The 12880-nt window shown below is 43.9% G+C and overlaps 1 protein-coding gene across 1 annotated transcript in view; it reads left to right on the top strand.

Moving 5' to 3' along the window:
- Positions 1-226: 226 nt before the first annotated feature.
- Positions 227-12880, top strand: part of LOC124595879 (brachyurin-like) — a 35189-nt gene continuing 22535 nt past the window's right edge. Inside the window, exons 1-3 of the mRNA XM_047134787.1 lie at positions 227-318; positions 4004-4070; positions 12225-12393. Coding sequence (XP_046990743.1) covers positions 271-318; positions 4004-4070; positions 12225-12393 — 284 coding nt within the window. The 5' untranslated portion in view covers positions 227-270. The remainder of the gene's footprint in view (positions 319-4003; positions 4071-12224; positions 12394-12880) is intronic.

Genomic DNA, 12880 nt, shown 5'->3' with positions numbered 1-12880 from the left:
TCTTTGACTGTATGCCAAACCATTACTCTCTCCTTGATGGTCTTTCGATCAGATATCATGTCTCATTACTTCTAAATGAACTTTACCTTCTCAGTTTTACAGATATCAAATGGCGCCGTAACCGTAATGAGTGTTTCAAGGTGCCCTTTTTAGCTTTATCGTAAATTCTGAAACTGAATTTGATAACTGTGAGATCAATACGTGTGCACATTTCCGAGTATAAGAAGGAGCGGAGTGTCCGATTTCGACAGCTGCCGCCAGAAGACCACAATGAACGTGTTGGCTGTATTGCTGTTTGTCGCAGCGGTTGCGGTTAAGGTAAAATGGATGCAGTCACTTTAATATATATCTTAGGAGTACGGGAAACAAGCCGACTCATTCAGTGGTGATTTTCACCCTTGTGTAGACTAATCTGAGGCGAGAGTCAATGAATGCATTTATCACGTTAAACCAACCGAAATAGCGAATTTGCATCAGACGTTATGGGCAGTGGTTGAAACACTTGATCAGCTTCCCAGTGGATACCGGACCACGACACAAATCCGCCGGGCGGATTTCTCAAATTACACACATTCTAAATACTAACTGACCATATTATTTGACGAGAGCAACGAAACATTATGCCACTTCGCACACAGACTTTATAGTGTCCTAGGATAAGTTGTATCAACATTGTGCGGATGTTACGGCGACATATAAGATTTGTAATTGTCACCATTACACAAATTTCGTGAATGTGGTACAATTTTTAACATTTTCAATAATTTCTCACAACGTAAACATTTCTGTATTTATTTTATTATTAAATTCCACTCTTCCTAAGCAGTGAATTATGTGCATATACGATGTGTTCAGTTGAAAAAAAAAAAAAAATTCTGAATGTGTGTTCACGTAGTTCAAGAACTTAAGAAGTACATCACTAATACGAGAGCTGAATAAGGCCTTAAAAACTTTACTTGCACACTCACTAACTTTTACAATACAAACCATTTCATGTTGTTGTTGTTGTTGTGGTCTTCAGTCCTGAGACTGGTTTGATGCAGCTCTTCATGCTACTCTATCCTGTGCAAGCTTCATCACCTCCCAGTACCTACTGCAGCCTACATCCTTCTGAATCTGCTTAGTGTATTCATCTCTTGGTCTCCCTCTACGATTTGTACCCTCCACGCTGCCATCCAGTACTAAATTGGTGATCCCTTGGTGCCTCAGAACATGTCCTACCAACCGATCCCTTCTAGTCAAGTTGTGCCACAAACTTCTCTTCTCCCCAATTCTTTTCAATACCTCATTATTAGTTATGTGATCTACCCATCTAATCTTCAGCATTCTTCTGTAGCACCACATTTCGAAAGCTTCTATTCTCTTCTTGTCCAAACTATTTATCGCCCATGTTTCACTTCCATACATGGCTACACTCCATACAACTACTTTCAGAAACGACTTCCTGACATTTAAAGCTATACTCGATGTTAACAAATTTCTCTTCTTCAGAAACGCTTTCCTTGCCATTGCCAGTCTACATTTTATATCCTCTCTACTTCGACCATCGTCAGTTATTTTGCTCCCCAAATAGCAAAACGCCTTTACTACTTTAAGTGTCTCATTTCCTAATCTAATTCCCTCAGCATCACCCGACTTAATTCGACTACATTCCATTATCCTTGTTTTGCTTTTGTTGATGTTCATCTTATACCCTCCTTTCAAGACACTGTCCATTCCGTTCAACTGCTCTTGCAAGTCCTTTGCTGTCTCTGACAGAATTACAATGTCATCGGCGAACCTCAAAGTTTTTATTTCTTCTCCATGGATTTTAACACCTACTCCGAACTTTTCTTTTGTTTCCTTTATATCTTGCTCAATATACAGATTGAATAACATCGGGGAGAGGCTACAACCCTGTCTCACTCCCTTCCCAACCACTGCTTCCCTTTCATACCCCTCGACTCTTATAACTGCCATATGGTTTCTGTACAACCATTTCATCTGTTGTCAAAATTCTCAAAACAGAACATTTGATTAATAGATACTTTACTCCTGCTGGATGTTGTTAATTACATGTCCTAATGAAACATATTAAATTCTTTACCCCGATAAAATTCCTAATGTTTCCACAGATTCTATTTGTCCCTCATTAGCTGAAGCGCTTACATCGCAGCCCCTCCTACTTTATTATCGGTTAATCCATTTCATGACAATTATGAACAAACATCACGGAGAAAATGTTTTGTACAGTAGATCTGTTGTAATTATTTCATGACAGCTTCACTACAGGTATTAGCGTCAGTTATGTTACTTTCCCGCGTGTCTGTGTTGATTTTCCGATCCAGTGAATAGAGCACATCACCGTTTAGTGGTCACTGCTTTGATTTCATTCATTCTGATTCCTTATGACGTTATACAGTGGAAATACACATAACTCACAATATATTGTAAAATAATGTTCTGCTGAATATGGCAACCCCTCGATTCTAGTTCAGTTTTAATAAGCGACGTAACTACACTCCTGGAAATGGAAAAAAGAACACATTGACACCGGTGTGTCAGACCCACCTTACTTGCTCCGGACACTGCGAGAGGGCTGTACAAGCAATGATCACACGCACGGCACAGCGGACACACCAGGAACCGCGTTGTTGGCCGTCGAATGGCGCTAGCTGCGCAGCATTTGTGCACCGCCGCCGTCAGTGTCAGCCAGTTTGCCGTGGCATACGGAGCTCCATCGCAGTCTTTAACACTGGTAGCATGCCGCGACAGCGTGGACGTGAACCGTATGTGCAGTTGACGGACTTTGAGCGAGGGCGTATAGTGGACATGCGGGAGGCCGGGTGGACGTACCGCCGAATTGCTCAACACGTGGGGCGTGAGGTCTCCACAGTACATCGATGTTGTCGCCAGTGGTCGGCGGAAGGTGCACGTGCCCGTCGACCTGGGACCGGACCGCAGCGACGCACGGATGCACGCCAAGACCGTAGGATCCTATGCAGTGCCGTAGGGGACCGCACCGCCACTTCCCAGCAAATTAGGGACACTGTTGCTCCTGGGGTATCGGCGAGGACCATTCGCAACCGTCTCCATGAAGCTGGGCTACGGTCCCGCACACCGTTAGGCAGTCTTCCGCTCTCGCCCCAACATCGTGCAGCCCGCCTCCAGTGGTGTCGCGACAGGCGTGAATGGAGGGACGAATGGAGACGTGTCGTCTTCAGCGATGAAAGTCGCTTCTGCCTTGGTGCCAATGATGGTCGTATGCGTGTTTGGCGCCGTGCAGGTGAGCGCCACAATCAGGACTGCATACGACCGAGGCACACAGGGCCAACACCCGGCATCATGGTGTGGGGAGCGATCTCCTACACTGGCCGTACACCACTGGTGATCGTCGAGGGGACACTGAATAGTACACGGTACATCCAAACCGTCATCGAACCCATCGTTCTACCATTCCTAGACCGGCAAGGGAACTTGCTGTTCCAACAGGACAATGCACGTCCGCATGTATCCCGTGCCACCCAACGTGCTCTAGAAGGTGTAAGGCAACTACCCTGGCCAGCAAGATCTCCGGATCTGTCCCCCATTGAGCATGTTTGGGACTGGATGAAGCGTCGTCTCACGCGGTCTGCACGTCCAGCACGAACGCTGGTCCAACTGAGGCGCCAGGTGGAAATGGCATGGCAAGCCGTTCCACAGGACTACATCCAGCATCTCTACGATCGTCTCCATGGGAGAATAGCAGCCTGCATTGCTGCGAAAGGTGGATATACACTGTACTAGTGCCGACATTGTGCATGCTCTGTTGTCTGTGTCAATGTGCCTGTGGTTCTGTCAGTGTGATCATGTGATGTATCTGACCCCAGGAATGTGTCAATAAAGTTTCCCCTTCCTGGGACAATGAATTCACGGTGTTCTTATTTCAATTTCCAGGAGTGTATTTCGAAATTATGTATTTTCAACGTACGATCAATGGATAGCACCATATCAACAAAAATGCGTTACATTTGTTTGTTTACAGGCGCTGCCCCAGAATGCGACGCCATTGCTCAGTGTTACACCTATGGTGAAGACATTGCCACTAGTGCGTAAGTATTTCTGCACAGTCCAGTCTCATTAATGTGATCACCGCTATGTTCGACGTTAACGTGCAATTGTCACTCACAGAAAGCAGGTGGCAGGATTAGCATTAGAGGATATATAAAGCGTGTAGAGGTGACGCAGAAAATAGTGCAGTCGTTGTCGTACTGCGGGAACGAAGTGATTCATCTGACGTCCAGAAGGACTAGATTTCAGCTCAAGGGTGGAAATATTACCGAATCGCTAAATCTATAAACTTTTTGCATGCCACCGTGGTTGAAGATTACTGTGCATGGGAAACTGGCGCTATCTAAAAACGGCTGCGAGGCGACTGTGGAGCACCACGGGCCATATACACGGTGGTCCATTGATTGTGGCCGGGCCAAATATCTCACGAAATAGGCATCAAACGAAAAAACTACAAAGAATGAAACTCGTCTAGCTTGTAGGGGGAAACAAGATGGCACTATGGTTGGCCCGCTAGATGGTGCTGCCATAGGTCAAACGGATATCAACTGCGTTTTTTTTAAATAGGAACCCCCATTTTTTATCATATATTCGAGTGGTACGTAAAGAAATATGAATGTTTTAGTTGGACCACTTTTTTCGCTTTGTGATAGCTGGCGCTGTAATAGTCATAAACGTATAAGTACGTGGTATCACGTAACATTCCGCCAGTGATGACGGTATTTGCATCGTGATACATTACCCGTGTTAAAATGGATCGTTTACCAATTGCAGAATTGTGATCGAAATGCCCAACGGGCTTGTGCTTTGTATGCTGCTCGGTATCCTGGACGACAGCATCCAAGTGTCTGGACCGTTCGCCGGATAGGTACGTTATTTAAGGAAACAGGAAGTGTTCAGCCACATATGAAACGTCAACCACGACCTGCCACAAATGATGACGCCCAAGTAGGTGTTTTAGCTGCTGTCGAGGCTAATCCGCACACAATATCAGACAAATTTGCGCGAGAATCGGGAATCTCAAAAACGTCGGTGTTGGGAATGCAACATCAACATCGATTGCACCCGTACCATATTTCTATGCATCAGGAATTGCATGGCGACGACTTTGAACGTCGTGTACAGTCCTGCCACTGGGCACAAGAGAAATTAAGGGACGATGACACATTTTTTGCACGCGTTCTATTTAGCGCGAACCGTCATTCACCGACTGCGATAACGTAAACCGGCATAATATGCACTACTGGGCAATGGAAAATCCACGATGGCTGCAAAAAGTGGAACATCAGCGGCCTTGGCGGATTAATGTATGGTGCGGCATTATGGAAGGAAGGATAATTGACCCCCATTTTATCGATGCAATCTAAAAGGTGCTATGTATGCTGATTTCCTACGCAATGTTCTACCGATGTAACTACAAGATGTTTCACTGGATGACAGAATGGCGATGTACTTCTAACATGATGGATGTCTGGTGTACAGTTCGCGTGCGGTTGAAGCAGTATTGAATAGCATACTTTATGACAGGTGGATTGGTCGTCGAAGCACCATACCATGGCCAGCGCGTTCGCCGGATCTGACGTCCCCGGGTTTCTTTCTGTGCGGAAAGTTGAAGGATATTTGCTATCGTGATCCACCGACAACGCCTAACAACATGCGTCAGCGCATTGTCAATGCATGTGCGAACATTACGGAAGGCGAACTACTCGCTGTTGAGAGGAATGTCGTTACACGTATTGCCAAATGCATTGAGTTTGATGGATATCATTTCGAGCATTTATTGCATTGATGTGGTATTTACAGGTAATCACGCTGTAACAGCATGGGTTCTCAGAAATGATAAGTTCACAAAGGTACATTTATCACATTGGAACAACTGAAATAAAATGTTCAAACGTACTACGTTCTGTATTATAATTTAAAAAACCTACCTGTTACCAACTGTTCGTCTAAAATTGTGAGCCATATGTTCGTGACTATTAAAGCGCCATCTATCACAAAGCGAAAAAAGTGGTCCAACTAAAACATTCATATTTCTTTACGTACTACACGAGTATGTAATAAAATATGGGGGTTCCTATTTAAGAAAACGCAGTTGATATCCGTTTGTTCTATGGCAGCGCCATCTAGCAGGCCAACGATAGCGCCTTCTGGTTTCCCCCTTCAAGCTAGACGAGTTTCGTTCTTTGTAGTTTTTTCGTTTGACGCTTATTTCGTGAGATATTTGGCCCGGTCACGATCAATGGACCACCCTGTATAACGAGGGTGAACGACGGCTGCGGGGATGTGTACGGGCGAGCAGGCGTGCGACTGTTGAGCAACTGACTACTCAGCTGAACCAAGGGGCTACCAACAATGTCATCAACGCACGTTCAGCAAACGTTGTTGGGTATGGCTGTTTCGTTCATGCACCCATACTGACTGCTGTTCATTGGTTACGAAGGCTGAAATTTGCAATCCATTACCGCTAATAGAAGCATAGTGAATTGTGTCCCTTAGTTTAAGTACAGTACAAATCTGTCAGCGGATGTATTAGAAACTTTATACGTAATGTATACCTATAAATTTATCGCATTTTAATAATCTTGTAGAGCAAATCTCATTCTGACTTTAATGTAAAATGCTGTTATTTAACACAAGCAAGGCATAGTTCTTACGCGCATGTATTTAGCACCGTCTGCAGCCCATTTTTTCCTGGTCGCTTGAGCCTGTACCTTTAAACAATTGGCCTTCGGCTCTGGCGCGGTGAATACTTAAGTTATGCAAATATGGTTATAATTTTATGTTGACAAGAGCCTTTACCAGTGAGCGAATACATTTGTGGGTTTATTCTGACGTATGCTGAATGTAATCTGGCTGCTGTCTTAAGCCAATGAATGTGATATTTCTGGTTTTTACGAGGGTCGTCCACAAAGTAAGTTCCGTTTCTATTTCTATCCGCGGCACCACGGGGCAGCCTTATGGAAATGCAGAAAACCTGAAGTATTAGAGGCCAACTATCCAATGAAAACCGACTTACAACGTTTCTAGGAACAGTATTAAGTGAGGAAGCCACAAATATACTATAGCTCCCTACTCGCTTCTCCCATAGGGTCGCCAGAGACAATGTCAGGCTAATCACTCAGCGTGCAGATGTATTTAAGCAATGATTCTTCCAGTCCTCTATACATAGTTTGTAATAGCTGTAGATGTACACTTACAGTTAATTCCGTTAGATAATTCACACGTAGCGATATTTCACAGACAAGCCTGTTCAATAAAAAGTGTCTTATCTGTGTAATACACAATCCACCCAAATCCGAACAGCTCTGTAGCTTTGAATTCACACTCTCAAGTCTTGAACCTTCCTGTCAACACATAATTGAAGCCGCATATCTGAACACGTTTCATAAGCAGCAGTCCCACAGTTTAAAAATTCAAGCATATACGTTCCTTACACTGCTTCACACTTGAGCTAACTCATCATATTGCAGGCACTCATATCTCTGTCGATATTTTCGCAACCAAGTCTCCAAACAGGATAATTCGCATAGATCGAATTTCTGCAACTGGCTTATCTAATCATGATGAAATATTAATTAGTTATTCGTTGCAATCTCCAAATAACAAACTACGAGTGGGCAGACAGATGATCTAAACGAGTATTTCGGCACGCATATATCATTACTTGACCAATGCACAAGGACGCAAACCATCGAATCCCTTGAAGTATCTGCGGTCGGTACAAACTAAAATTTTTTCTGCAGTCAGTAAACCTCAACACAGTGAGGAAGTGAATTGCGCGAATTCGTTCTGCAGCTGCAGGACAGCTGTATGTAGAGACGCAAGATCTAGACACTATTTTTAGAAAACATAGGCATTGCCTACCGGAGACACAGCGACCGTTTTAATGAAAATTCAGATAAAGCAGCAACTAGTCACACTCAATTTGATTAGCTATTATCGATTTTGCTAATCATATATGAGCATCGTCACATGTTTGGAAATTCCAGTATTTAACAACGACGACAGATAAAGTCGATCACTTAAAGTCACAGTATGATAACTTACAATATTTGCCGTGATGCCCGCATCTGATGAGCTGTTTTATGTGAATATCTAGTCGCCAACGATGAAGCCACTCTTTCATAGTATAGTAACTGAAATATTTATTTTGAGTGTTTCAGGTGAGTTATGTAAGAAATGAAAGGAATAAACTTATGAAAGGGAAGAGAAGGGTAATCAACCTCAAAAACCTGGAAGAACATTCCTCGAGTTTCCAAGAAGTCCTCCAAAGCAAGTTCCACGTAACTAAAGATGGTGATTTGGCGGAAATGATTGTTTCAAGTGCACAAGATGTCGGTGGGCTCTGCCAAAAAAATAAACAATCAAAGAAATTCAGTGCCAAAACTGAAACCCTTTTACAACAGAGGAGAGAAATGAAAATCCAAACCGATCGTGACATGGTAGCGTATTCCGAACTATGTAAGGCAGTGCGAAGAGAAATGAAAACTGACATACAGAAATTCACTGAAGACACCTTATACGAGCAAGCTTGGAAAACAAGACAAGTTTAAAGTCAGCCAAACACAAACTCACAATCGGTAAAAAGCAGATTATCGCACTCGACGGAAATGACAGTCAAATCACTGAAAAGGAGGAGGTTTTGAAGTTCATCAGAGACTTTTATAGCAATTTGTATAGCAATCCAAGGGAAAATTTGAGTGTATCTAAATTAAATGATGTACCTAGTGTTCCAGATATACTCCCATCGGAAGTCAAATGGTTCAAATGGCTCTGAGCACTATGGGACTCAACTGCTGAGGTCATTAGTCCCCTAGAACTTAGAACTAGTTAAACCTAACTAACCTAAGGACATCACAAACATCCATGCCCGAGGCAGGATTCGAACCTGCGACCGTAGCGGTCTTGCGGTTCCAGACTGCAGCGCCTTTAACCGCACGGCCACTTCGGCCGGCCATCGGAAGTCAAGTGTGCTCTAGATAGCATGAAGAAGGGAACAGTGCCGGGTGGTGATGAGATCAGTGTTGACATCCTCAAACTGGCAGGAGAGGTAACAATAAACCACTTGGAAAACGTAGTTACTTCCTGTCTGCACTATGGTCCAATCTCACTGTCGTGGAACAAGGCTAAGATTATTTTGATGCACGAGAAAGGAAGTATTCACAATATTAAAAACTACCGTCCTATCAGCTTGCTCTCAATTTTATACAAAATTTTCACAAAGATCTTGTTAAACCGAATTAGTTCCACCCTAGGCTCACCCCAAACTGTAGAAAAGCAGGATTTCGAAGCAATTTTACCACTATTGAGCACATTCTGACCGTTAGTGAAGTGATAAGCAGAGCGAATGAATACCAACTGCCTCTCTGCATTGCCTTTGTTGACTTTGAAAAGGCATTTGACTCCGTTATCCATGTAGCTGTCCTCCAAGCTTTGAGTGAGCAAGGAGTTGGAGCAGCATACATTGAAGTGCTCAGGAAAATCTACGAGAATTCTTCAGCTTATGTTAACATCGGCGAATCAACTCAAGAATTTCGCATCATGTGAGGTGTCAAGCAAGGCGATCCCATCTCCCCAAAACTGTTCTCTGCTGTATTGGAAATGGCTAAGCTGAGCTGGGAAGGTAAGGGAATTAGAATTAATGGAAGAAGGCTTACCAACTTGAGATTTGCTGATGATATTGCCTTTCTGGCCAAAGACTTCGCAGAGCTCCAAAACTTAGTTACAGATCTTGCATCGGAATGTCAGCTGGTTGGCTTGAACACGAACCTTTCCAAAACAAAAGTAACGTCCAACAAATGGGTCCCAGCTGGAGGTGTGAAAGTCAAGGACAGTCTACTAGAAGAGGTCAGTGAATATGTCTACCTTGGCCAGATTATAAATATGAAGGGAGACATAAGGCCAGCAATCTATCGACGCATCAAGCTTGGCTGGCAAGCATTTGGGAAGAATTCAACAGTATTCAGATCAAAAACGCCAGTAAATCTGAAGAAAGCAGTATTTGATCAATGCATTCTTCCTGTGATGACGTATGGCTGCGAGACATGGACACTGAACTCATTTACAAAATGGAAACTTAGCACAGAGAGCCATGGAGAGATCAATGCTGGGCTATACAAGAAAGGATAGGAAAAGGGCAGATGACATCCGGTCTGTGACGAAGGTTAATGACATCTTAGAGAAAGTAGGTTCCTTGAAATCGCAGTGGGCTGGCCACGTCGCAAGAAGAAAAGACAATAGATGGATGAAGCAAGCACTGGAGTGGAGTCCGAGAGAGCACCGGAGGCCTAGAGGAAGACCACCAGACAGATGGGACAAAGACATCAAGAAGATCGCTGGTAACACCTGGCAGAGAACTGCCCAAGACCGTCCCACTTGGAGAAGACTGCTGAAATCCTACCTGAATTCACGACTCGAAGAGGCCACATCATTCAATGATTGAATTGGCTGATGATGATGATGATGATGATGATGATGATAATGATGAGATGAGTTATTACGTCAATTTTTCTTTGAAATTTATAAGTTTATTAATATAATAAATATTGTAGACTTTTCAAGGAAGCTAAAGGCTTCAGAATAACATGTAGGTGTTACATTGTTCTATGTTTTGTTTTTAGTAGTATAAGTAGATGTTTTCGACCATAGCGAGATCGGTTCTGTTAGCTCTCTCCCAGTTAGAATCTCGGTTACATTTATGTTTGTTGTTGAAAAGCGTTATTTCTGAAAGTTTCGTTTCGTACGAGTTATGAATAAAACAGAATCAAAAGTAATTTCTGGTTCAGCTTCGTTATTTATGAATTTTAATATGTGCAATTTGAAGTCAGTCTAAATTCAACAGCAGTTAAACAATTTTCATCCAAAAGTTGACTTCCGATCGCAGCCCAGAGCAATCGACTGATTGTCATTTATTTGGAGAATTTCATCGACTACATTGCAGCAACCTGAAACTTCTTGACAGAATAAAACTGTATGCCGGACCGAGACTCGAACCTGGGACTTTTGCCTTTCGCGTGCAAGTGCTCTACCATCTTTCTTTCTTTTTATTTTTTATTTTTTTCATTTTGTTCGCTTTCGTTCGTTGCATCTGCTCGGGGCGGACATCGTAAGACATCCATTTAAGTTCGTTGTTGATCTGTAAACTCAGTTTTTTTGTTACAGAGGGCACACTACCCTCTGACCGAACACGCTGAGCTACCGTGCCGGCTAGCCGTCTGAGCTAGCCAAGAACGACTCACGACCCGTCCTCACAGCTTCAATTCTGCCAGTACCTCGTCTCCTACCTTCCAAACTTCACAGAAGCTCTTCCGCGAACCTTGTTGAACTTGCACTCCTGGAAGAAAGGCACACAGTTTTAATCTGTCAGGAAAGTTTCATATCAGCACACAGTTCGCTGGAGAGTGAAAATCTCATTCTGGAAACATCCCCTAGGCTGTGGCTAAGCTATGTCTCCGCAATATCCTTTCTTTCAGGAGTGCTAGTTCTACAAGGTTCGCAGAAGAGCTCCTGTGAAGTTTGGAAGGTAGGAGACTGGGTACTGGCAGAATTGAAGCTGTAAGGACGGGTGGTGAGTCGTGCTTGGGTAGCTCAGCTGGTAGAGCACTTACCCGCGAAAGGCAAAGGTCCCGAGTTCGAGTCTCGGTCCGGCACACAGTTTTAATCTGTCAGGAAGTTTCATATCAGAGCACACTCCGCTGCAGAGTGGAAATCTCATTCTGGATTTCAGCAACCTCTCTGACTTTCAGCGTGTAATCTGACGCTAAAACTTAATTACGACGACTAGAAGTTGCCAAGACATTTATTTTCAATTCTGAGTGCTTGAAAATCAATTCTAATTTAAAACTCAATAGTATTTGCTCACCGAATTAGACTGAGCTTGTTTAAAAACATGCCTTGTGAATAAACAATTTACGGCGTTGTCAAGCTGCGTTACGTCCGCTATTATTGTTTCAAGAGTTTTTATGAAGTTTGTGACTCGTCCTCTCAACTTTAAATAAGAATAAACTGAACACGGCCCTGGAGATCGAAGACATCCTCACCTGCCAACTTAATAAACTAGAATTTAGCATCCACGAAAGACTGGAAAAACGAGGAGGAGCCACAATCTGGATAAACACTGGTACGCTTCCCAAATCCCTCCTGTCGCCTTTAAATGAACACCCAGTCCACGGTCAGCTCCTTGTCTGTTGCAGCTGGACACCCGGAGCCTGAGGACGCTGGTGGTCGCATCGTGGGCGGCAGTGCGGCCTATCAGGGCCAGTTCCCGCACCAGGCCGCCGTCTCCATGGACAGCTCCTACCTGTGCGGCGGCTCGCTCATCTCCACCTCTGCTGTCCTCACCGCGGCGCACTGCGTCTCTGGGTGAGTTCGAAGGCCAGTGACCCGACACAACAGGATCAATAAGGCCATCTCAGGTACATCCTAAATACGTTCCGTTTACATTCTCTGATAAAAAAAAGTGAAGCGCCTAGAAGACACGGTCAGACGTCAATGTAACTTCACATACTGACACGTAATCAGTGGATTCGTAAATGATTAGAGTTGCTCTTCACTGTGACTCGTAGAACGGCCACCATTAGTGTTCTTCGCGTTTAGTGTTGTTATCAGGCCGGTAGCGTATATAAGGGCCGTGAGCAGCGCCACACATTGAGTGGTCACTGTGAAGGATACCGGGATTCTGCCTACTCGCCTGAGGTAGTATCATTAGCATATGACAGAGTCTCAAAGGGGAATCACTGTGGGTCTCCATTCGGCCGGCTAGTCGAATCGTGGAATATCCAGATTTGTGGGGCATTTGTATGTGGCAATGGCCCAACGTTGGACTGCATAGGAACGTCAGGGCAGGCAA

The sequence above is a fragment of the Schistocerca americana genome, chromosome 2 (assembly GCF_021461395.2).
Source record: "Schistocerca americana isolate TAMUIC-IGC-003095 chromosome 2, iqSchAmer2.1, whole genome shotgun sequence".
Lineage (NCBI taxonomy): Eukaryota > Metazoa > Arthropoda > Insecta > Orthoptera > Acrididae > Schistocerca > Schistocerca americana.
The sequence above is the reverse complement of the archived record's forward strand: the minus strand, read 5'-3'. Positions and strand labels throughout refer to the sequence as shown.